At 38.7% G+C, this 26,596-nt stretch overlaps 1 protein-coding gene across 7 annotated transcripts in view; it reads left to right on the forward strand.

Moving 5' to 3' along the window:
* Positions 1-1,745: 1,745 nt before the first annotated feature.
* Positions 1,746-26,596, forward strand: part of ralgapb (Ral GTPase activating protein non-catalytic subunit beta) — a 52,000-nt gene continuing 27,149 nt past the window's right edge. For 3 of the 7 annotated variants that reach the window (XM_053635992.1, XM_053635993.1, XM_053635994.1), the window contains exons 1-9: positions 1,746-2,047; positions 8,522-8,729; positions 15,751-15,953; positions 17,599-17,765; positions 17,994-18,180; positions 20,393-20,524; positions 22,839-23,017; positions 25,633-25,683; positions 26,224-26,271. In XM_053635992.1, coding sequence (XP_053491967.1) covers positions 8,553-8,729; positions 15,751-15,953; positions 17,599-17,765; positions 17,994-18,180; positions 20,393-20,524; positions 22,839-23,017; positions 25,633-25,683; positions 26,224-26,271 — 1,144 coding nt within the window. In that variant the 5' untranslated portion in view covers positions 1,746-2,047; positions 8,522-8,552. The remainder of the gene's footprint in view (positions 2,048-8,521; positions 8,730-15,750; positions 15,954-17,598; positions 17,766-17,993; positions 18,181-20,392; positions 20,525-22,838; positions 23,018-25,632; positions 25,684-26,223; positions 26,272-26,596) is intronic. The other 4 variants (XM_053635997.1, XM_053635998.1, XM_053635991.1 and 1 more) reach the window with 3 other exon arrangements.

Genomic DNA, 26,596 nt, shown 5'->3' on the forward strand with positions numbered 1-26,596 from the left:
CTGGCATAAGAGTGTGAGGTTTTTGCAAGTTGTGTGTACAGTATGTGTTAAACTACCAGGGGCTGAGGGAACCACCCAGATACCTCCTTATGCATATGTGCATGCATGCTGAGGCCTTTTATTTATTTATTACAGCATTTGCAATAAACACCGCCGTCTTCCAGCAACCTTTCCCTTAGTTACAGTGGGGGAAATAAGTATTGAACGCATCAAAAAATAAAAATAAAAAAAATAAAAAAAATCAGTAAATATATTTCCAATGGGGCTATTCACATGAAATTTTCACCACACATCAGTATTAACTCAAGAAATCTGGAAATATAAAGAATTCACAGCATTAAAGTCCATAAATAAATTTATGTGGAATAAAGTGGAATGACACAGGAAAAAAGTATTGAACACATTAAGAAAAATCAGTTCACCAAGGCATGGTAAGGCAAGGAACCAGCTGAAATCCATAAATAATTATACCCCCTATCCGTGCAAATTAATATCAGCTGGGTTAGTAAATTGATGGTCTATAAAAAGGCTTTTTGTTACCAAGGTGTCACACAAGAAACATCTCATGATGGGTAAAAGCAAAGAGCACTCCCAAGACCTTCGCAACCTTATTGTTGCAAAACATATTGATGGAATCAAATACAGACATATTTCAAAACTTCTGAATCTTCCAGTAGACCATTGGGGCCATTATCCGCAAGTGGAAGCAACATCACTCCATCATCAATCGGCCACGCAAAGGAGCTCCTTGCAAGATTTCTGACCAGGGAGTCAGAAGAATAGTTAGAATAGAAGCCCAAGAACCAAGGACCACCTGGAAAGAGCTCCAGAAACACTTGGAGGTAGCAGGTGCCATTGTCACAGAGAAAACTATAGGCAGTGCACACCACCGCCGTTGCCTCTATGCACGCTCACCCTGCAAGACTCCATTTCTAAAGAAAAGGCACATCAAAGCTCATTTAAAGTTTGCTACAACACATTTGGACAAGCCTATGAAATACTGGGAGAGTGTAGTCTGGTCAGATGAGAACAAAATTGAACTTTTTGGCTGTCATACTACACACCATGTTTGGAGAAGAAATGGCACTGCACATCACTCTAAGAACACTATACAACAGTGAAGTTTGGAGGTGGACGCATCATGGTGTGAGGCTGTTTTTCATCGCATGGTACTGGCAGACTTCATATAATTGAAGGAACGATGAATGGAGCTCTTTACCGAAAGATTCTTGAGAAGAATCTGCTGCCATCCACCAGGATGATGATGAGACATGGGTGGAGCTTCCAGCAGGACAACAATTGTTTGTTTTTTGGTTGTAACAGGTGTAGACATGACACCCCACCAGTCATTATTACATTTATTATTGAGTTCCTCGATTATTTATCTGTTATATACTGGTCAATTGACCTGAATGGGATTAAGACAAACTTCAACAACTCAAAAACAAGCCTGTTTGTAAATAAGGTCAACTTGGACCAAACGCGTACACAGACAGGCGAATATATGGCGCTAATAAACCGACAAAATATTATTGTCCATATTTAAATAATATTCATGAAATAAGTCTGTATTGAGGGAGTCCATGGAAGGTATATTGTACTTAAAGGGCTCCCTGGGTACAAAATGGTTAAGAAAAACTGTTCTTGAGCATTTCATGCATTTTCGACAGTAAAAGGTTACTACTAAATGATTAGTAATACGCTGATAGTCGTACTAATGGACGAGGGTTGAATCCTAAACAGCATCCTATCAGACATAAAAGTGCACTACTGAGGATGTTTTAAAATTGTGCACTATTCAGTGCGCCTTTATAGTGACTAGTAAGCTATTTGGAATGCAGCCTCGGTTCCTGTTTCTCAGGCCTCCCTCCCTAGTTGCTGAGCTCCGTGCAGCGCCCCCTGGTGGTGATCGCTCTGTTGCCAAACGTCTGCGCTGCACAGCCATGGATGTAATCTAGCTAGTGACAAAGATGCTGCAAAGTTTCTCCTCTTCGTCTTGCCCGATCCATTGAAAAGACACGAATGCGTGCTATGACATCGGAAGCAGGTAATGATAGCTTCTCGCTCTTCTTGTTAGTTAGTCCGCCAGCAGGCTTTGTATGTATATATATACACACATATAGATTTCTATCCCTGCAGGATTGTCCCGCATTGCGGCCTACAATAACATAACCGATGTAGCTGGCTAAGCTAACAGTGTTGAAGATCCCAATCGAGTTCACCTTGTCACCGAGCTGCTCATGTTTTCTTTCTTTTTGTAAGACGAAAAAAAATGTTTCCTGCATGCCGCAAACAAACCGTTTATTCAGAGTACAAGTCGTGTCGAAACGCAGGCTGGAGCTTGAACTGTCAGAGAATCTGAATGATCCGTCAAACAAGGCTAGGCTCTTGTGCTAGGTGCTAGCTACTAGCTAATACTGGTACCAGAAGTCCTCCCATTTGAAATAAACTAGCTAATGTGGGGAGAAACCGAGTGTTTAATGTGCTGATAGTCATCACGGATCCCCGAGGTTTCATTTCAGGAGTTAAAACAGCTCGATAACAATAACAACCACCAGTTTAGCTCAAGCTAATGTTTGTTTAGATGGATTTCATCCTAATAAAACACGCTTGTGTTGTTGTTGTTTATTATTGTTGTTATTGTTATATAACTCACTTTCCATTGTGGAAAGTATTTAACAGGTTTGTTTGTTTGAGGGGAAACGCTTTTGGTTTGAACGCGCTGAGGAAATAGGAGAGATAATGGTGTTGTCGTGATTAGCTTCCTGTCTCAGCGAGGCTGTGTCCCAAATCACACAGGACACTGGTAAATAGTGTGTCCAAATCTGCGTCGTAGTGTTTTAGTGTGTTATATAGTAGGACAGAGTGCTGTTTGAGACGTAACAGCCCCTTTTCCGTTGGAGCTAGCTGAGCTGTGGCTACGGAAGTCACACCTGCAGTGACAGTGTTTTAAAGTGTCCCTTAGTGTTATGGACACCAAATACGATGGTATAACTCAGTAAATTAGTTTGAGGGCTATCCTCATTTTAATTTTATGGTTCGTCACTTCCTGGAAAGCAGGTTTTTGTTTTTTTTTGATGATTCATCATGTACTAGTCTTTTATATAGCCAATGAAATGCCCTGTAGTAAGTATATGTAGTAGGTCTTGCTCTGAAGTAGTGACTGTTTGCAGCAAACATCGAAATCTCGTTGCGTTTTCGCCTGTGCGTCTTCTGAACTTTTCAGATTTGGGCCTTGTTAAGTGCTGGTATGTCTGCTGCATGTACAGAATAAATCCAAAAACACATGGCATCTTGTCATCAAGACCAGTGGTGCTCAGTCTTCTGTGAGCTATGGACCCCTAGCATATTTCGAACAATCTACATGGAGCCCCACACTCCATGACAACTTTAGGCCAGGGGTTCCCAAACTTTTCCAGGGCAAGGCCCCCCAAATGGCATTAACATTTGACCGAGGCCCCCCTGATGCAAGATGTCTTTAAAACACATTAAAATACAGACCTCTGAAAATATTCCCCTTTTTTATTAATAGTTACATCTTACATCTTTACATTACAAATTGATTGTGTGTGTAGTTGTCTGAGAGTGAGAAAGCGAAAACATACTAGTTGGAGGGATGGGCACACCAAATTGTTGAGGCCCCCCCGGGTGCCCCCTGGTGGCCCCCAATTTAAAAACCACTGTTTTAGGCTATATATTTAAACAGTCATTTCTATATATGTTCTTTTATCTTATTAATGTTTAACATTAATAATATTAACATTGGACAGTTAAAATTGACTCAAAACATTTCAAGATTTAATTTTTTACATTTTATTGTTGGTGTGACATATAATTTGACTCTCTGAATGATCTTTTGTTTATTTTATCCATCAATGCGACACTTGAACTTGTCTACCACTCATAGGTTTTTGCAAATTATCATTTTATTTGTAAATAAATTTAAAATAAATCCATCAATGAACGATCGTCAGCTCCGCTAACGGGATATTTGTGAACACACGCGAATGACCAAATTGGTTCATTTTAAAACATATCTTACATTGTTCTGACATTTGATGTGTGTATGGTATATTTGAATATTTTTATGCATTTAACAAATTATATATACGTAATATTATTTAAACATTTTAAAAACTTTCCCACGGACCCTCTGCAAATAGTCCCCCCTCTGAAACAGGCCGCGGTGAAGGTGGTGCTGAGAAATCCTCTGTAGTTGACAGAAAAACATCTTGCTAAAGTCTTCTCACAGTTCTCCGTGTTTAGCTAAGCAGCTGTCAGATTTGTTTAAGCAGAACGTATGATTCAATTTTTAGCTAGACACAAATCAGAAGAGTACACGCGTACTGTCCGCGCAGAGCCTGATTTTCTCAAGCTGCACATGTGCATTTAATACTTCTGCATTATTTAGTTGTTCCACAAGGTGGCAACAGTGATGCAGGATCGTTGATTCTCAAGGTAGTCGAAGAAAAGAAACGGAAGAGACGGAAACAAGTGCAGGTTAGAAAGTACCCGCTTTTGTCTAATCCTAGCCTTAAAGAGTAAAAGGATTTGTATATGGGTGCTAATCGTGGTGAGATTGCCCGAGCATTGTTCTTCGTGGTGTTGTGATTCGTCTTCGTTGTCGTCCTTCACACCAGAAGACCTGCTTTTCTGCTCTGAACTGACTCTAGGCCAGAAACAGTAGTGCAAGTTGTCGTAACGTGCATGCGTCGACCACCTGTATACGTATACATGTGTATACGGAGTATACTTTGAAAGGCTACGCATACGACTGTGCGCACACGCTAGCATACACGTAGGGAAAAAAATGAACAAAGTATACCAGAGGCTAGTGATGGCAAGTTCGGATCATTGAATCTCGTTCAGCAAAATGAATGAATCTTTTTTCAAGCCATTTCGTTCATTTCAGCAGAATATAATTAAAATGTTACATGTTAAATTCCCTAACACATGTAGTACTTAATAAACTATAAAATAAACTATAGGCTAATGCAGCCAAGGCCGAATTATGAGAAACAGCAATGATTAATTAATTGCTTAGCTGGGTCTTCAAGCTATGCAGTCTGTTAGTTCACCTCACCTCCTGATCCGAGTCGTTCAGTCGTTTGGTCACGTCACATTTATCACGTCTGTTCCCCGGAAACAGAAATGATTAGTTCACGTCTCGAATCTTTGGGTCCGACTTGTTCGTTCATCCCGTTTCAGGTACTGCATGGAGCATTGCCTATGCAGCGGTCACCAGAAGAGCGAACGACTCGAACCCTGAAGACTCGAGAGGTGAACTAATCATTTCTGTTTCCAGTACAGAACCTATGGGGATGAAATGAACGAATCACTCTCTGAGACTACTTGCTGTTCCCGAGCCATATTAAAGATCCATTCAAAATGAGCGAATCATTCATGAACAACACATCACTCCCAGAGGCTTGAGATTCAGCCGGGGGTGTGGCATATCTCGAACACTTTTGGCTTGAGTGATCGGGTTTGAAGATTTATCATCACGTTAACTATTTGCCGGAACTATCGGTTACATGCAAAAACCCACACCGACTGCGCAGTTGTGAAGACTCCGCTGTCATTATACGGTACGAGAGCAACATCTAGAGGTGAAATAAAAACTATCGCTGACAGATTTTGTTGTGTTATTTGGAGTGTTATGTTTTGGTTCAGTTTGGACGTATATCTTTTCTTTACTTTGATATTTATTAATAGTTAATAAATAGATTTATTTCATTTAGAAAAGCACAGTAGATCTTCATGGTACTGTTTATTTTTGGAATAAAGTTCAGCGTTATTTTACTTTGAGTGTTATATGTTTTCATTCAGTATCAATATTAAAAACTATCGGTCGATTAATCGGTTATCGGCAGGTACCGCCCGACTTCAGTTATCAGTATCGGTGAAATCCGCGATGGGTCGACCTCTAATGGCTTTAGTCAGTTAGTCAAGCACTTCAACACGCCATCAAGCTGACTTCCTGTTTCAAACGGAAACAAGTCAATATACGTCATATAATATAAGTCACGGCCCTCTAATCAGTTCATTGGGAACTGAAGCTGGGTTAAGGAGCCAGCTGTAGCGTTTCCATCCTTAATCCTGTTGGGGTTTTTTATATTTTCTATATTTTGCACGAGCAGCGTCAAACAGAGCTTCCTCGTTTTCCTGGACGGCCGCGGCATGTACAAGATGAAGGAGCAGTCTACAGCTACGTGTCCCTGTAACATTCTTGTTACTTCACTTTAAACATATTATTCCATTCTGCTTAACCTCACAGCTCGTGAAGATGAGTTTTACTACAGTCTGTTTACGTTCACAGCAAGGAGAGGAGAAAAGAGAGTCTGGAAGCAGCCTGGAAAGTGTCAGTTGTGTCATTCGAGTGTTTTTATATACGCTACACCCCTCCTCCCTCTGAACCTCACCTGTGTAGTCATGACAGAAATATGTGCAGTCAAAGAGTTTACTGTGGTATTGTTCAACGTTGAAATGTTAATGATTATTCAGCTTAGTGTGGCATCGGCAAAATGACTAAATCATGAACGGGAAAGTTCTTTTATGGCAACTCTCTAAAGAACATGGCTCTGACTGCTGTCTTACTGTGTGCCTCGATAGTGTGTTTTTACTCACTGCAGCGAGTGGCTTTGCTGCTTCACAGCTCTGCAGTCCCTGGTTCAGTCCTGAACTCAGGTTTCTGTCTGTGTGGAGTTTTTACATGAGTGGGTTTCCTCTGGGTTTTCATGTTACCTCTCACTTGGCAAAAACAAGCCAGTTGGTGGATTGGCTACATTGAATTGCTCCATATTTGTGAATGAGTGTGTGTGTGTGAAATGAGTGTGATCGAATATATATATATATATATATATATATATATATATATATATATATATATATATATATATATATATATGTGTATATATGTATATATGTATATATGTATATATGTGTGTGTGTGTGTGTGTGTGTGTGTGGTGTTACTTGTGATGCACTGGGATCCCATCCAGGTTGTGTTCACACTTCATGCACGGTGTTCCCAGTATTGGCTCAGGTTCCACTGCGATCCTGACCAGCAGTTACATGAACTTGTGTGTTTATGATTGAGCTCTATGTATTCCGTAGTACTTTTAAGACACTCTGGGTTATTGCTTATTCATTATTATTTGGTAATTAAAACCTACGGTTTATATTGCAGATGAAGGTGCTATATGTGTGTGTGTGTGTGTGTGTGTGTGTGTGTATATATGTGTGTATATATATATATATATATATATATATATATATATATATATATATATATATATATATATATATATATATATATATATATATATATAATCTCCAGGGATACGTAAACCTTTGAACAGGATGATCGGTGTAAATTGTTAGTATTTTGTCTTCTGGGAGACATGTAATTATCTTATTTAGCGTCTGAAGGGCAGTACTAAATAAAAATGTCTTTAAACAAAATAATAACAATTTACACCAATCATCCTGTTCAAATGTTTACATCCCCCCGGATCTTAATGTATCGTGTTATCTTCTTGAGCATCAGTGAATGTTTGCACCTTATGTACTAGTTGTGTACGAGTCCCTCAGTTGTCCTCAGTGTAAAAAGATGGATCTCAACATCATATAGTCACTGTTGGAACAGGGTCAAATATGCACAAATTGCTGGAAAAGAAAAGAAATTTTTCTGAAGAACAGTGGACAGTTTAACTGCTCAGGACAAATAAAGGACTCATGAACAACTATCACAAAACAAAAAAAAACAGTTGCGGATCATCCAGGTAATGACACACTGTATTCAGAATCAAGGGTATGTAAACTTTTGAACTGGGTAATTTTTATAAATTCAGCTATTATCTTGTCTTGTGGACTAATCTAAAATATATATATATATAGTAATAATATTTTACTATATATATAATATATAATAATATATATTACTATATATATATATATATATATATATATATATTTTAGTAATAATCTAATATATATACATATATATGTATGTATATATATATATATATAATATGTATATATGTGTGTGTGTGTGTGTGTATATATAATATATTATGTATACGTGTGTGTGTGTGTGTGTGTGTATATATATATATATATATATATATATATATATATATATATATATATATATATATATATATATATAAATAAAATATATATTTTGCATAACCACGGGAAACCCTTGGTGTAATGAATGGTGCTGCAGTTCAGATTCATGGCCTGGACTTGTCAGGTGAACAGCACAGAAACATATAGACCATCTTGTCCACACGTTGTAATTCTCTGCTTGTTTTTCTCTGCATGCGGTGTTAAATGACAGAAAGAGTTCATATCCTAGCGTCTACATTTGTCCAGGTCGAGTTCCAGTTAAACGTGGCATTTAGACCAGAATTTCAGCCAGTTCCTGTTGTTCGTGAATTGGGAATTATTGTGTCATTCTGCAGCTGTTTGATGAGATGGTCACCTAATTGTATTTTGGTGTTCCCTGTGTTCTCAGAGCACAGCTGGATGCAGTAGAAGTCTCAGCCATGTACTCGGAATGGAGGTCTTTGCACCTGGTGGTGCAGAGCGATCAGGGTCACGTCAGCGTCCTGCACTCGTACCCGGCCACTGTGGGCCGTGACGTTGCCAATGCGGTGGTGCGCCCACTGGGTGCCACCCTGGGAGCTCCTGCCTCCGAGTGTCTCCTCAAGACAGATAAAGAGGTATGCTGGGACTGTGTTTCTGTGTGTGTGTGTGTGTGTGTGTGGGTGTGTGGGTGTGTGTAAAAATACCATGTATTTAAACTGATCACAACACACCCAACAACCATAGAAAAGAGTTGGCGTAAATGATTAAACACATATTTATAACTTATTAGGCTCATTGAGAACGTGCTGCTCTAACTTAGAATTTTTATTTGATTATTTCTGTAAACCTGTTGACAAATAAGTGACTAATCGGATTATAAATGAGAGACTAACAAATATCGTTTGGTGTTTGTTTATCGTCTTGTTGTTTTTTCCCATTTCTATGACGTCATTTCAAACTAAACCTTTCACATCTTGTTACTCTAATGACTTTCTCTACTAGGGCTAATGTAGAGATTGTTCCCAAAACAAAACCTAATTTAAATGACAAAATAAGGAATTCTTTAAATTAAAACACAAGAAAATTGAGAATTTAATTGGATCACTATCTCTATTTTAACCAGTGGTTCTCAAACTGGGGGTGTCTGAGAATGATCTCAAGGGGTCACGAGGTGAATTTCAGTATCTTCTGATTACAATAAATATTTTTTAGGGGGTGGCTGTGGATCAGGTGGTAGAGCGGGTTGTCCACTAATCGTAGGGTTGGCGGTTCGATTCCCAGCCCACATGACTCCACATACCGAAGTGTCCTTGGGCAAGACACTGAACCCCAAGTTACTCCCGATGGCAAGTTAGCGCCTTGCATGGCAGCTCTGCTGCCATTGGTGTATGAGTGTGAGTGAATGGGTGAATGAGACACAGTGTAAAGCGCTTTGGATAAAAGCGCTATATAAGTGCAGACCATTTACCATTTTTCAATATTAAAAGTTAAGATTACAAATAAATATTTTCTGATTTCTAAAGACAGAAATGATTAGAGTGTTTTTAAAATAAAATAAAAAAGTTAAAGTGCACCTATTATGGTTTTGAAACGTGCCTAGTTTTGTTTTAAAGGTCTCATACAATAGATTTACATGCACCCAAGGCCAAAAAACACTTTAATGTGCTCATAATTTAAATTGCATTACCGTTTTTCCCCCAGTGTCACAAACGACTCGTTCAATGATCCGTTCTAAAGGATTCATTCTAAACTCCTCTTTCACAGAGCATACTCTGATCTGACTGGTCAGTCGTCCCAGTCCGTTGTGATTGGTCGCTGTTAATTGGGCCGTCTCCGGTGCAGGAGTAGCAGTGTTGTTTCAGCCCCCAAAGTTTTCACTATTGTATTACATTCTACCCAGGAACAGATGTCTATACAACTCTTACATTATTGTGTTATTGTTAGTTATAGATTGTGTCGACTAATTGCTGCAGGCTTAGCTCTAGCATGAAATCATGTCTGGGTTCTTTTCATTGTTAACAGACTGTCAGCTGACATGCCTCAATTAATCAGAATTTGTCCTGTGATTTTGTCAGTTCTCTCAGATAACATTCAAGCAGCTGGACTATAGCCCATTGTTTTGTCAAGGCAAATAGCTGCCTTCCTCACAGCTGAGGAAGTGAAACAGAACCAAGCTGACATTCAGTGTAGGTTTTATTTTGCTTAGATGATAATTGAAGTCATCTGTACAATTTGGACAAAAACGCTAACCGTGCCGTTATATTTCCACGTGCTGCAATTGTAACACCTTCCACACAGTATATTAATATTGTCTTGACTGGGATAAAGATCGGCCTGCGCCGTTTGATCTTAAATGATCTACGTAGCATGTGCAGATGGGTGACAAATTTAAGAGAAACTGGTATCTGTTATATAGGGTCCTTTGCGAAAGTATCGGAAGGGTAAGGTCAATTCTTTTGTTGTTGCGATCACAAGATGAACATGAGACGATGGATCAGAATTTCAGCTTTCATGTCCTGATATTTACATCTAGATGTGTTAAACATCTTTGTGTTTCTTGTTGCCCAGGAGTGCACTGTTAGATCGATTGTTTACACTTGCTTTGAACTGTGCGTTTCACCTGTGAAGACTGTTGTTAAAAAGGATAAACCAGCATTAGGCCTAGAGAGCTGTCTGTGGGAGAAAAGCAAGCCGTTTTGAAGCTAAGAAAAAAATGGGAAAATCTACCACAAACATTAGGCATAGCCAGTACAACAATTTGGGTATCTTGAGTAAGAGACACCGGATGGGTCAGCCGAGGAAAACAGCAGCAGTTGATGACGGAAAGATTGTGAGAGCTGTGAAGAAAAACCTGAAAACAAGAGTCAGTGACATCGCCAACAGCCTCCACAGGGCAGGGTTGAATGTATCCCGCATCAACAGTAAGAATCAGAAAACCAGATTGAAATACAAAGAGGAGACGGAAGGGAAAAACCCCCTAAAACAAGCAAAATTTTCTTTAAGACTATCTTTTTCAACACTTTTGCGCACCTAAAAATTGAGTGGTTTGACAAAAAAGGTGTTGAACACACCGAGATGTAAATATAAACAAACGAAAGCTGAAATTCTACTAATCTAAAACTCAAAAGTCTTCAGTGTATAGCGTCAACAGACGAATTGGACACCCTTGCGGTTCCAATACTTTTGTAGAGGACTGCGTCTTTGTGCAAAAGTGGTGCTCATTTTTCCAGTACAGCTCCAGGAACTTGTACAATTTATACCCCGGTACACTGGCACTGAAGCTGTCTGGCATGTAAACACCTTACCAACGTTGTGTTACAGCTTTCCTGTAATTTGTCACTTTTTCATTTGTAGATCTTTTGTACAGTGTTGGGAATTGCTCATGACATGCAGATCATTTTAATATTTTGTTAAAGGCTGCTGTTATTGTAGACCTTTAACCTTAACACATAGGACTGTCTATTGTGCAGTTTATAGTCACAAACACTAACACTAAAGGCCACGCTGGATCTGTTTTGCTAAAGGCATTTGGCATCCAGTCAGGATGAAACCTTTGTGTGGTGTATTTACATAATTTTGCCTTGGAAATGTTCATAGGGTATGCATAAGAGACTCATTGCCCTTGTTGCGCCTGCTGATGTTAAGCAGATTCTTTAGTCATGTATCAGTGTTAACGTGAGCGCTTGAAGCACTTCCTTTTATTTCTGTGGGTTTTTTATTGTGAGGTGTGTGGTATTGCAAACTCTGACCCTTAAGTCTAGTATTGTGTGTGTGTGTGTGTGTGTGTGTGTGTGTGTTTCACTTCCATGTTGTGGAGTTTTAACTTCCCCATCTGTTTTATTGTATTTGCGGTTCCTGCAGGCTTCTGTGCAGGCTGATAACAGTAGAAGGATATCCTGTGATTTCCCTTCGGTCTCTGTCTGGATCTGATCTTTATCGATTGTCTCCACCCCCGAGCTTCCACACAGGCCTCAGCCTATTTGGATAATGCGAGTCAGTGCCAGGAATGTACTTTTGGTGCTTTTTCTTTGTAGGCACTGTTTTTAGGTCAGGTACTTTTTGGTATTTTACCACAGATCACCTTCCGTTACGATCACGTTGACATCATATTTTCCTCATTAAAATTTGGTTAAAGAAAGCTATAGAAGTGGCGCTATAAATCTTAGGGTATAACTGTTAATATAGATTTGAGGTCCTCGACGTTTCACAGCTTGCAGCCCTCACAAGCAACCGCAGAAGCTACTGGGGGCCCACATCAGGTCTGTTAAAATACGGTTAGACAGTTGTTGACATTGGTAATCAGTGAAAACAGGCAAAAGGCCTAAACAGCTTCCACTCTAGCTGTGGAGCACAGGTTGAAAACCACTGCTGTGGACCCATTATTTGTAAAAAGAAAAGGACTTTGTATCATAAGCAACTTTCATGATTTGTATCCAGTGTAGCATGCGCATTATTTGTCCAAAAGTTGCCCAAGATCTTTACAATGGAGAACATAGAGCTAGTTTTCTTTTATTATATGATTGTTGCAGTCATTTCTCCAATCGCGACGGTGCCACATTAAGTTCATGTATTAAAGCTCTCTGTCACTGCAATGGATGTTCATCACACTGATCTTATAGAGGGCGTTTCTGAGACAGAATTTAGTTTGAGTCGTGCACACACAAGGTCATTTGTTGGCAATGAGTAACAATGCTTTATATTATTACCCTAGGACAGTTAATTAGTTGCGATGATGTATAACCCTAGTCTCTAGTCTAATTACCGGTGTTGGGTAAATACACTGCAAAGTGAAACTCATAGTTCTTTCAGTAATTTTAGAGCACATCAATGTATGACATGATTAGAAGAAGTTGGATTTGTAATAAAACTTGCCTCGCGTGTTAACACTGTTTGTAGGACTATCAGACTGATAAAATATAAAACTTTTCTAACTTGGCTAGTTTGGTGCCGTTAGGCAAGGGGAGACACAACTAAGCTATCACTGTATGGGTTTAGCTGCTACAGGGCCATGCAGAGTACATTATCATTCCTTATACTCTGCAAATATCATGTTCACGTAAACTGGAACTCATATACATTTACACACCTTGTTTTCCTGCTCAGTATCAGAGGATGTTTCACTTTAAACCCCTTTACTGGTTTAAAAATAAATTTTAAAAAATGGTATATATCCATTTTTCCTCACACTGACTGTGTGAGTTAGCGTTTGGCAGAATTGACAAATGTCAGCCAATAAGACACGAGTATTTTCCTGTAAACCCTGTCTGATTGGTTTCGCCTCCGTTCACTGAAGATATAAAATTACAACCTAATCTATAATCTGTTTTGAAAGATAGATTGATAGATTTTTTTTTTGCTTTTGTGTTTTTGTACTTTTTTTAATTACTTTTCATAACTTTTATGATTTTTTAAAAATAAATTTTATGACTTATAAAATTATATAACGGACAGGTATGGAACATGAATGATCAAAAATGTTTCTGAACACTAGAACTACTTTGAACAAGAGAACTAGGCTGTAATAACATGGACTATTTTACATGTAAAACATGTTGCATTCCATTCATCTTGCATTTTAAAAACATTTGCATATGAATGATGTCAGTCAGGACGAAGGGTGCGTCTCGTTATCCATGACATTTTTAAATCTCCGGCTCTCAGCCCCTCACTGAACAGAGCAGACGCAGAGAGATGTGAGAGTGCAGCGGGAAAGCAAGACCTCACACTTGCAGGACAGTACTGGAGACATTTGGAAAGTTGCTAAGGTTTGTCCAAAAAGTTGCTAGATTTGTCACTAGGCGCTTTTTTTTTTTTGCAAAAAAAGAAAAGTCACTAAAGGGGTCTGAAAGTGTCTAAGTTGGCAACACTTGGTCTCTAATTTCTCCATCTGGGAATTAATAAAGTATTATCTTATCTTAACACTGGTCTGCACTGACAGCTAGATAAAATGCAGGCTAAGCTCCGCCTCTCCCCAGAAAAAAGAAAATACAGAGGGAGAGGGAACGTTGGGTTTTTCCATTTATGCACATTGTATTTGATGCCCTGTATGGTTTTTTTTTTCTCTTCTTGAAAACAATTTGCGCCCCCCTTCCGATCTCTCTGCACCCCCCAGTTTGAGAAGCACTGTCTTAAGGCAATGATTAGATGGACAGGTGGGCACGATTATGGTTCGAGCTTAGCCCTGAATCCCAATTGGCATACTACTCGTACTAAATAGTATCCGAGATTAGAATTAGTATGTCCCATCACAGTATGTTGAGTATCCCAAAGGTGACTGGGTGGTCTACCATTTCTGGTAAATTTTTGAAGTGTGGCTCTGTGGACACTTTTCTTTTTAGCTAATATTTCCCACAACTCCTTGCGTAAGGGCGGAGGAGTTGTGTGGCGGTGTGCTTCGCCCGAATTCAAGGATGTGTTTTAGAGAGGTATAAATGAAAAGTGGAAATTGAATTCAATTGAATTCTATAGTATAAATTATTTAAGGAATAACGGTTGAAGAAAAGCAGAAATGCAGCGAGGAGTTTGTTTACAGTGACGGTGTTCTCTTCCGTTACTTCACGTGTCAGTACATCCCATTATTTGCATACTCTTTTAAAACACACTCAAGAGTATGTACTTTTTCTTCATTAAAAAAGGTATGCCAGTTGGGATGCAGGGAAAGTCTTCAGGAAGGTGGATCTTGGGGAACAGGGTTGGTGACCACTGATCTAAACGGTGTTCAAATGTTTTGAAATGTCTAGAGACATAATGAAAAGGAGGTAAACATCTTGGCTAGAAACAGTCGGCGGTGACTGTTCAGTTATTAAGGAGAGCAGTAGTCATGTCTGTTGTTTCCTCTTTTGTTACTTTGTTGCTTCAGCAATATGTTTAAATGTCCCCCCCCAAAAAAAAAAAAATATTACAGTAGAAGCACTTTCATTTCACAGTTTAATTAAGCATAATTGCACGAGTGCGGTTATACCGAATATGAGCAGTTTGCTTCAGCATAATCACATGATTGTGAGTGTGATATTGCTTTTACAGAAATTTGACACAGTATGGTCAACTGTTATGTTCATTTTTATAGCCCATCGGCTAGCTAGCTAGCTAGCTCACCCTGATTTGTACGTTCCCATTAAAGGTGCTTCTGGTGAAAATGGTTTCCCTTCCTCACCTGACAAGCTTTCATATTTTAAGTCGAAATGATATCGTTTATATATAATTTTTATTTATTTATTTATTTATTTATTTATTTATATTCATAGAGTTTCTAAGGTGATTTGGGAGCCTGGTAAAATATTGGAGAAATAATGGTCTTTTAGAAGTCATCGGTCAAAGATGTTTGGTAAATTATTTTTAAAATTTTCTTTAGACATATACTGTATAGAACTATGATTTATATAACGGATACCTAGGTAGCTTGATCTGACTTGTCACTAGTCAGTATATGTAGACAGTAGATTAAACTACTGACGTTTTTTTTAAAATTGACGTTTCAATTCAGTGCACCTTTTTAATAATAATAATAAATTTCTACATTGCAGAGCTGGGACACATGATGGCCATTAAACATCATTTAACGTTTAACTTGCTGTTACCATTTTTTGACTAGTTTGATCAATTGCTTGTGGAAACAATTGTCTCTAATCTTTCTCATGACCTCGTGGTCGTCTTTAGGTGAAATGGACTATGGAGGTAATATGTTACGGTCTGACTCTTCCATCGGATGGAGATACAGTCAAGCTGTGCGTGGATGTCTACACGGACTGGATCATGGCACTGGTGTCACCACGAGACTCCATACCCCAACCCATCATCAAAGAGCCCAACCTTTATGTCCAAACTATCCTCAAACATCTTTACAACCTCTTCCTGCCAAGGTAATAATGTGCGTGATCGATCGAATGCAGGAATGTGATGGACTGTATATTGAGGCTGTATAGTTTGTATAATTGAGTTCGTCTTTACTAGCAAGATCAATTATAAAAAGTCATTTAATTTTCACGTAAGCTTTTAGTACATTTGAATGTTATGAGTATTTCCAGTGACTGGAGTCAGTTCATTTATTCATTCAGACTCGCACAGTTTTCCTAAGTCGGGTAAGTCGTTGAGTTTCTAGCACGGACATGCGGTAGCTTGCATACGTTATCAGGTGACCTACTAATGATCAAGTGCAATTTGCGCAGTCTGTCTTGTGATTTACTGATTCAGGATTGAATTACACAAGGGACATGAACTAGAGGTCAACCGATTTATCAGTTTGATCGCTGGAACTATCGGCAAAAATCCACGAAGGTTTTTCCAGTTGCGTCAATCACGTGATTGGCTAAGAAGGGTTCGTCGTCATTATACAGTACGAGAGCGGCCTCTAGAGGTGAAATAAAAACTGACAAATTTTGTTGCAATATTTACATAGTGTTTAGTTTTTTTTCCATTCATTTTATAAGTCTCTATTTTTATTTGTTATTTGGAATGTAACTGTTTTGGTTCAGTTTGGACATATATCTTTTATTTACTTTAATAGTTATTAATATTTAATATATATATATTCATATTTATAGATTTATTTTATTTTAAGAAGTACAGTACATTTTCATGGTACGGTCAGTACTGTATATTTTTGTTATAAAGTTGAGCAATATTTCACTTTGAGTGTTATATGTTTTCATTCAGTATCATTTTTTAAAACTATCGGTCGATTAATCGGTTATCGACAGGCACCGCACAACTTAGTTATCAGTATCGGTTTAATCCGCTGTCGGTCAACCTCTAGCATGGACCAGGTTCGACGTACACACAATATACTGGAAGGCATATACTTACACAATTCGTGGATGTTTAAACACAGACGCAAACCTACGTAAAAGCTGAACCTACTCATTCACTGTGTGAAGTTCGTGAGTTTGTATTCCAGCACCACCAAGCTGCCAGTGCTGGGGCCCTTGAGCAAGGCCCTTAACCCTCAACTGCTCATTTGTATGAGATATATGTAAGTCGCTCTGGATAAGGGCGTCTGCCAAACTCACTGACTGAATAAACAGGTACGTTTTGTTTGCAAACAAAACATATCTAAGCATTACATGCAAATGATCTCCAGACCTTTTTTTTTTGCATTTGTTGTAAGCCTGTTGTTGTTTTTCCCCAAACCAGCCATAATTACGAAATAAGTCATTCCTGCATTTTATTGCCGTGTAATACTGTCTTACTTTCTCTTGTGCCTTTGACTAGTGATAGTGATTAGTATTTAACGTATTTTTCCAGTCCAATCCTACTGACATATATTTTGTGCTTTTAATCTATGCAAATGTAAGCCTGACTGAACACAGTCCAGTGATCAGTTTTGTATGTCAGCCGGTACTCAGCACTGTGATGCTTAATTTTAACAAACAAATAAATCCGCAAGTTATGTTATAATCTATAACGATTTCACCCTGCTCTATGTAATTTGCTGCACACATGCACGCACACCAATATGTGATGCAAATGTTAATCACTTCTCTGTGTATGTGTGTGTGTCTGTCACAGGCCTGAGCACTTCAGCCTGATGCACTTCAAGCTGTGTCAGCAGGTGCTGTCTGCAGTGCAGAAACTCGCCCGTGACTCCGCCTGTATGGCCAGAGAGACGTGGGAGGTGCTGCTTCTCTTCCTGCTTCGTATCAATGACACGCTGCTCGCCCCACCCACTGTAGGAGGTTTGTAGCCATGCCAACATTGTAAAACACATGCCTAGCACATTTCAGTCTTTTTTCTTTTCTTTCTTAATTCCAAATCAGTGCTGTACAACCTCTGCTCTGTGTTACTGGAAGTTTTTCCACATGACCTCTTGTCATGCTTGATCGTACTATGAACAAGTTAAATCGTTTAGCCAATACTACATGCTCATTTAGTGTTTACAAGCCCCCTGTACTTGTCCCCTGTAGGTGGCATAGCTGAGAAGCTGGCTGAGAAATTGATCAGTGTACTGTTTGAAGTTTGGTTCCTGGCCTGCACACGCTGCTTCCCAACACCACCATACTGGAAGACAGCAAGAGAGATGTTAGCAAATTGGAGACACCACCCCCCTGTGGTGGAGCAGTGGAGCAAAGTCATTGCTGCTCTCACCTCCAGGTGCAGTTCTACATGACTTGATGTGAATTAGTACTAGAGATATAACAATTCACTCAGTCGCAGCACATGTATGTGGCAGTCTGAGAAAACCTGCCTCTGGAACTGAATTTATATATATATATATATATATATATATATATGTGTGTGTGTGTGTGTGTGTATATATACCTATTTATTTATATATATATATATATATATATATATATATATATAAATATATATATATATATATATATGTGTGTGTGTGTGTGTATATATACCTATTTATTTATATATATATATATATATATATATATATATATATATATATATATATATATATATATATACACCTAATTTTATTTTTAATTGAGCTTTATATCGTTTAGATGCTGCACAGCTGAAACATTTACTCAGAATTTGCATCTAGATGAACTAGATAAAATTACCGAAGTGAATTAGCTGACTTCTATATAACTACCAGTAGTGCTGATGCTAAAAGACAAGAGGAAATCAACGAAATACTGTTTAATTGCTACTTGTATTGCCGGGCAGTATCTAATAAACTGACAATCAGTACGTTTACATGGAAAACGATATTCCGTTATCAAGACGATACTCTGATTAAGAAGCTACCATGTAAACAGCGATTATTGATCACCGTGATCTGACTAAAGACATACTCGAAGTAAACACAAATGGAATTAAGACGTGGAGTATTCCTGTTTTAGTCGCGTTATTGAGGTGCATTACAGACATGTACACACCTTAATCACATTATTAACATCATGTGGGAGATTTCACCGCATTTTGCGACAGGACATGTTCACACACGGCAGTGCTCAACCGTTTTTCGGCAAACAAGAGAGCACGGCTGCGTCCGAAACCGCGTATTTACCTAATATACAGTAGGAGAAATACATGTATTTCGGCTACTGTATTGTATGTAAGTACGCGGTTTAGGACGCAGCCCACGGCTTCAAGCAGTCGTCTATTTGCACGTATAGCATGACAAATATTTAACTGCACTTGAAGCTTTCGTAAAATAAAAAATGAAAGAAGACGGACTGTATGTCGATATGTGAAATTCTGGAGGGAACGTCGGATGGCGTGACGTGGGGACGTAATGGCGTGTGCCGTTAATCGATCTATGTTCTATAACATGTAAAACGGGAACATGAAAGAATATTATAAAAGCGAAAATGTGAACACCTTAATCAGAATATTGTCTTATCCAGAATAAGGTCAATAATTAGATTACTGCTGTCCATGTAAACGTAGTCAATGTCAGCCCTGGATCAAAATCATTAATCATGCTCATTGTAAACATCACTAATAACTTTCCCATAAAATACGATTGCAAACGTAGGCATAGGTTGGGTGTTCGCTTGCTATAGACTGGCAGCTCAGGATAGTTAAAACAGGTTATTATAATTTTGGATAATTTCATTAAAATCCCAGTGAAGTGCCCAGAAACGCGCAGCGTTTTGACGTCTGAAATCAAGAAGTCGGGGCCGGGGCATATTGAGTGGCTCCGCCCTCTTTTTAATAGCCAATAGAGTATAGCTTACCTCACATCCCTTAACAGTTGGATTTTTATACTGTTGGAGGCGGGACACTTCAGATTCTAGAGAGCATTTGACTGGACAGAAAATGTGCTGAGAAGCTGAGGTGCAGAATGATGTCATCAAAATTGTTGATCTGTATTGGTTGTAGAGAGAGCCTTTAAGTTTTGAATGCATATCTCTTCTAAATGTGAGTTTTGTCATTGTTTTGGAGCACACTAGCTTATAGATAACCTTAAGGCTGACATATTCGTACTAAAAGGCACAAAACATCCATTTTGATTTCATGGGGACTTTAAAAGCCGGTTAAGCTGAGATAATATAAAGACGATGATATAATTAAATACGGAATGACCAGTGCATGTGTGAGACCTCTGAATAGCCTGCCAGTCTATATTATCTGAATAAAGGGATGAAGATAGACGTAGACATAGTGCTAATATCGGTAATATTCAAGTATTGGTAATATTATTGCTTTTAGACAGTCGGTGTGGTGTTGTCTTTTGGTGGAATTTGAATGAAATGCACAATATCTTTAAATGTAGTTTTCTCAGATTTCCCTTCTGGAGGCGCGCAGACTTTATGGTTTCGATATGTGCAAATGAGGAACATGTTTGATTACAGGAAAGAGCTGTATAATGTATGTCATTGATCTGTTTAATTTACAGACTGCTGAGGTTCACATATGGACCATCCTTCCCTCCTTTTAAAGTGCCAGAGGAGGATGCCAATCTCATACCTACGGAAATGGACAACGACTGTGTAGCCCAGACTTGGTATCGCTTCCTACACATGCTTAGGTATTTAGCCGCACGTTACAGATTACCACCCCTATGTTTCAATCATCCCCCCAGGCCATTGTCAGAGTAGCATAATGGTATAAGCTGTAAACTATATGCTAGGGCAGCGTTTCCCGACCTTTATTCAGTCACGGCACCCTTTGAAAATTCGAAAAAATTTGTTGCACCCTACACAAACACTGATGCTAGACAGCGTTAGCTACATGTGAATGAAGTTGATGGTCCAGAAGCATCTGGAGATTTTCTTTTAAGAAATCTGTCCATATTCTTTTGCACTACACACGCATAATCACACGCTAATTATTAGGATAAAGCACATACTGATGTTGACATGCTGCTGACAGGTCAGCGAGGGGGGTCGTGGGGTAGGGAATTCTTGTTATTATTATTTTTAAATATAATTTTTAAATATAATTTTTCTTATCAGACGGCACCCCGGTTGGGAAAAACTGTGCTAGGGCATTGCCTTAAATGTGAGTCAGTGCTGGTATAGAAATAGATTAATATACAGAGTACACGTTTCCATTACTAATTTCAGTCTGTGTTTCGAGGAAATCGGTTTTTGAGCCAGGTCTCTGAACAAGCACCAGAGTGGAATTCGTGTAGAGAAATGATCAAATCTGTGTGTACAGGATAAGTCTGCACAATCAGATAAAGTTTCAGCATACATTAAGCTGAGAAGAATATCTGATTGTCCAATACTACTTCTAAGTTTTTTTTTTTTGGATGCTGTGATTATGTGAGCATGCACTATAGCAGCTCAGTCTTGCCATCCATGATGAGATGTCTCTGCCAGACATTCTGAGATACGTGTAGCAACTTCAGGTAAAGAAAGCAAAGCATGAGTTGAATGTTATTGTGTTTATGAGGAACCATGGGAAGATACTTCATAGTTTAAAGAACTAGTATGAAAGGAAAAGGGATGAGGACCGATCATTGTGCCTTGTGGAACACCAGTGCACAGGCTATATCTAATCTGAGCATGTCTCCGAGTCAGTGATTCCAAGATAAGTGGATATTGTTGTTAACTTGGTTAATGAGAGGTCAAGAAGGATGAGGATTGAAACGAGTTTGTCCTATATAACATATATACAGTAAGGGCAGTTTTTGGGAAGTGTGCTGATTTGATGCACCTCTTTCTCACCTTAAACCAATTTCAGGATCACGACCGGTTAGGCAAGACGACATGTTTAAGGGTTTTTGATAGGAAATCAAGACAGGCAGCTAAAGCCAGAATGGTATAATGTGGGGGTTTTCATAACAAGTACCAGGCACTCCGTCTTGTTGGGAGTTGGTACAGTCCCTGCAGTGTATGAGCCACTGATCATCATTTGGTAAAGTTGCATGAATCGGGTGGAAGATACAGTTTATTTGTAAGTACGGAATATAGTCTGGAAAACCAGGAGGAAATCATGTTACAGAGTTAGGGAATAAGGGAAATATGGACTAATATGGGAGTTGAGGTGAGGGAAAAGATTGGCAGATGCTGTTAAACCTCTCCTTAATGAAAGTGATGACTTCTTTAGGGGATTGTGGTGGAGGGAGGAGAGGCCTGCAGAGGGAATTGATGAAAAGCGTAGGTCAGACACACATGCTTCCAAAAAGGTTTTGCAGCAGTTATTTTAGAGGTTAAAATTTTTATTTGTTTGTTTGTTTATTTGTTTATTTATTTATTATTATTATTTTAAAAAACAGTATAAAACATCTGTATTTAGTTGGGATTTCCTGCAGGGACATGCTACAGAACTGATAATGTGCCTCAGATCCTGGACATTTACCAAATTAACTCCAATTAGGGCTGCAACTAATGATTATTTTCATAATCGTCTAGTTGGCTGATTATTTTTTCCGTTAGCCGATTAAATCGGATGGGGAGAGCAAACTTTCAATACCATTTTTTTTTTCAGTACCATGAAAATGTACTGTACTTAAAAAAAAATATATATATATATATATGTATGTATATGAAAAAAATATATATCCAAAAGGTACCACTCTAAATAAAAATAGAGATGTCCAAAATTAATGTAAAAAACACTTCAAATAACACAACAAAATTCATGCTCTCGTACTAATGACAGCAAACCCTTTTCAAAAACTTTTTTTGTATAATGACAGCAAACCCTTTTCACCCCTTCCCACAACAGACACAACCGGGAAAAACTATTGGTGTGCATTTTTGCCGTTAACCAATAGTAAAACCGATCAATCAGTCGACCTCTAATTTCTACATTTTATTCAGAAACGTAAATTTTTTTAAAAAAATCTCGAGTTCATAATTATAATAACATTTTTTGTCTTTCTTTCCCTTCAGTAATCCAGTGGATTTGAGTAACCCTGTGATTGTGAGCTCCACTCCCAAGTTCCAGGAGCAGCTGCTAGGTGTGAGCAGTGTGCCTCAGGAGGTGATCCAGCACCCCTGTCTCAAACAGCTGCCTCAGATCTTCTTTAGAGCCATGAGGGGCATCAGCTGCCTGGTGGATGCTTTCCTAGGTAAGATCGGTTGAAATTCTGTTAAACCATTTGAACTTGATAGTGAAACATGAGCATTCTTGTGCTTTTTGGTGCCTATTATTTTATGTAGTGATGCATCAATACCAATATTGATATCGGGTATCGGTCACATTCTCGGACTTGTACGATTTGAGAATACGAATATCCGATTGCAGGTGATAGTGTGACGTAAGCCTAGTGTACGTTGCACTAATAAAGAGACGACAAATGGCAATCTGTATGTACGGTCATGTGAAAAAATAAGTACACCCCATGGAAATTGTTGGCTTTTTGGACATATTTGCACAAGCAAACATTTGATCCTATTTGAAACAGTGCCTATTAATAAAGGTGACACACTCTATCAGATGACACATTAGTAATTTTCACAATTTAAATTAACAAAAATCAGTCACATGGAAAAAGTAAGTACACCCCTACATTTATCACACTTTCAAATACATAAAATTAGAATCAGGTGTTCAAGATTGGGTTCCAGTGATTAGAACCTGCTTAGGGAGTGCAGGTGGAACTGGTTTTATTTATACTCCTCTCATATCCAGTGTCTGGTGTTCCCTTTGTTATTGAGGTGTGGGGTGTCATCATGCCAAGATCTAAAGAGTTCTATAAGGCCTTCAGAAAAAAGTTATGGATGCCTATGAGTCTGGAAAGGGATTTTAAAAGATCTTCAAATTATTTGTAATACATCATTCCACTGTAAGGAAAATCATCTACAAATGGCGCAGATTTGAAACGACTGCCAATTTGTCCAGGTCTGGCCATCCCAGCAAATTTAACCCAAGAGCAGACCATCTGATGCAAAAAGAAGTCTCCAAGAATCCCAAACTTTCATCACAGGATCTGCTAGTAAGTCTTGCAACTGTTGGTGTCAAAGTGCATGCTTCTACAATCAGAAAGAGATTGCAAAAATTTGACCTGCATGGGAGGCGTGCCAGGAAAAAGCCTTTGCAAGTTTGCAGATGAGCATATAGGCAAAGACCCGGCCTTTTGGAATAATGTGCTCTTGACAGACGAATCAAAGATTGAGTTGTTTGGCCACAGTAACAGCAGACATGTTTGATGCAGACGAAAGACAACTTTTCAGGAGAAGCACCTCATCCCAACTGTGAAGCACGGTGGTGGAAATGTTATGGTTTGGGGTTGCTTCGCTGCATCAGGGACTGGACAGCTTTCATTCATTGATTCAACTATGAATTCTGCATCATATCAAAGAGCACTTGAAATCTGTCCGTAAGTTGAAGTTGAACTGAAAGTGGACCTTTCAACAGGATAATGATCCTAAGCACACTAGCAAATCCACCAAGGAATGACTCAAAAAGAAGAAATGGATGGAGTGTTATGGAATGGCCTAGTCAAAACCCGTATTTGAATCCCATTCAAATGTTGTGGAGGGATTTGAAACGTGCAGTACATGCAAGAAAACCCTCAAACATCTTGCAACTGAAAGAATATTGCATGGAAGAGTGGTCAAAAATTCCAGCAAGCCTGTTGGACAATTATGCATAATGCCTACAAAAAGTTATTTCTGCTAAAGGCAGCAACACTATCTTCTGAGGCCAATGGTGTGCTTACTTTTTCCGCAGAAGAATATCACTATTGATATTTCTGTTGAATAAATGATTCAAAAACCTAATTTTCAACTTTATAAATAGGCATTGTTTCACAGATGATTAAATATTTGCTTGTCTAAAAAGCCAACCATTTCCATGGGGAGTGCTTATTTTTTCACACGACTATATGCCACCGTAATGACCGCAATCTAAGCAATGCACTCAGAGAAGAAACTGTCAGGCGTGAGAGTACGAGTTCTGAGAGTACTTTAGTTCTGCAAGCCTTGAGACTCATGCATTTCCAGCGACTATACTTCGCTTTCAAATCAGTGTGCTGTTCCTGCCGAAGCCGTAATAAATTAAACATCAGCATGAGGAGTTCACTGCTAAGCAGCACAGAACAGCAGCCAATGCCGTCATTGACAACGAGGGATTTGGACACAATGAAGGTGATGAAACGTACTTTACTGTACAGAAGTGCATTTCTGAAGCCGAACAAAATAGTAGCCTGACTCAATTAAATGTAAATAATATTTAGCTAGCTGATGCAGTTCATGTAAAATCAGCTAACTAACGTTATAAACGATGCGCCTAGTAACCTAAAGGCCACTATGCAAACTGGGGAAACATAAACAGAGCTAAATAAAATGTTCTGTGACATCCCTGCTTGATTAATACTTACTAAAATTAGTACCTTATTAGTATCAGTATCTGCAAGTTCCAGTAAACATGTCCTCGTACTCGTACTTGCTCTAACAATTGGTATTGATGCATCTGTAATATTAAACATTATTAGTATTTATATTCATAATAGATAAATCTAATACAAAATATTTATAGTATTTATACGATGTTACGCTCCGAATGTATCACTCCAAAAAAACCAACACGTTTACCCGTTTAAGAAAATCATATTGTCTTAACAATATGAGCATTGTGATTTTTGATGATTATTATTATTTTTTAAAAATGTGTAGTTCTGTCGTAGTTTACATCTTCATAATTATGATTTGTCCCAAAGTACAATTCTGTTTCCTCTTCTAGGTGTGGCAGTTTTTAAGAAAAACACCAGTCATGAAACTCTGCCCTCTTATGGTACTCAGTGAAAGCGCACCTTCTGTTCCCACTCCCTTCATGTAAATCTGGGGCAATAGGGGTTTACTAATATCACGGTTAGCTGTAAAAATGACTCTTTTCCTGCACATATATTATTCAAATTAGAACTCAGTGACTTAATTCAGTTTATTTGGTTAGGACTGGCTGGTTTGACTAACTGCAGAACAAGTAAGAATGCTGATTACCAACAGTGACGCCAGGACCCCTGTGTTCAATGTATATAGACATAGTGTCTGTTCTTAAAGCTTGTCACTACTGCATGCTACACTTGACACGTACAATCAGACAGGGGTATATTTCAACCAGCTATCAATAGCGATCTTCTAAAAACTTTCAGGTTTACTCCACTTTCCACGCAGGACTATATGCTTTACTTTTCAGGCTAATTGCCAGTATGTGCTCTGTAGGTGTAATTACTAATTGCTTAATGCTTTGGATTAGTCACTTCATGGTCTTGTGTGTGGGGGTGCAGTGTGTATCACCGTGCATCAGTGGAACTCATGTCTTTCTTTTTCTCAGGACCAACACAGTCTAGGAGATATATTCGAGACAGACTTCCCTCTCTAGGTATTAAAAACATGACCAACCTAATCAACTAGTGACTAACCAAGTACGGGGTTAGACATACATCACCGCTGATTGTTTTTTGGGGGGTTTTTTTGGGGTGGGGGGAGGGGGGTGCAGTAGTGTGTAGATGGGCTTTGAGGTTGTATTGAGGCATCAATGAATGTATCCTTGCATGTCTTGGAGACTGTAGTGTTTCAGGGATTAGAAACATTGGCCTGCAATAGAGGGTATGCATTGACGTCACTTTCCCGCCGGAACACGCCCCCTCAGCCAGGTAGAGCGGGAAAACATCCAGCAAAATGTCTGGTTTTAATGGGGGAAGCTG

The sequence above is a fragment of the Ictalurus furcatus genome, chromosome 11 (assembly GCF_023375685.1).
Source record: "Ictalurus furcatus strain D&B chromosome 11, Billie_1.0, whole genome shotgun sequence".
Taxonomy (NCBI): Eukaryota; Metazoa; Chordata; class Actinopteri; order Siluriformes; family Ictaluridae; genus Ictalurus; species Ictalurus furcatus.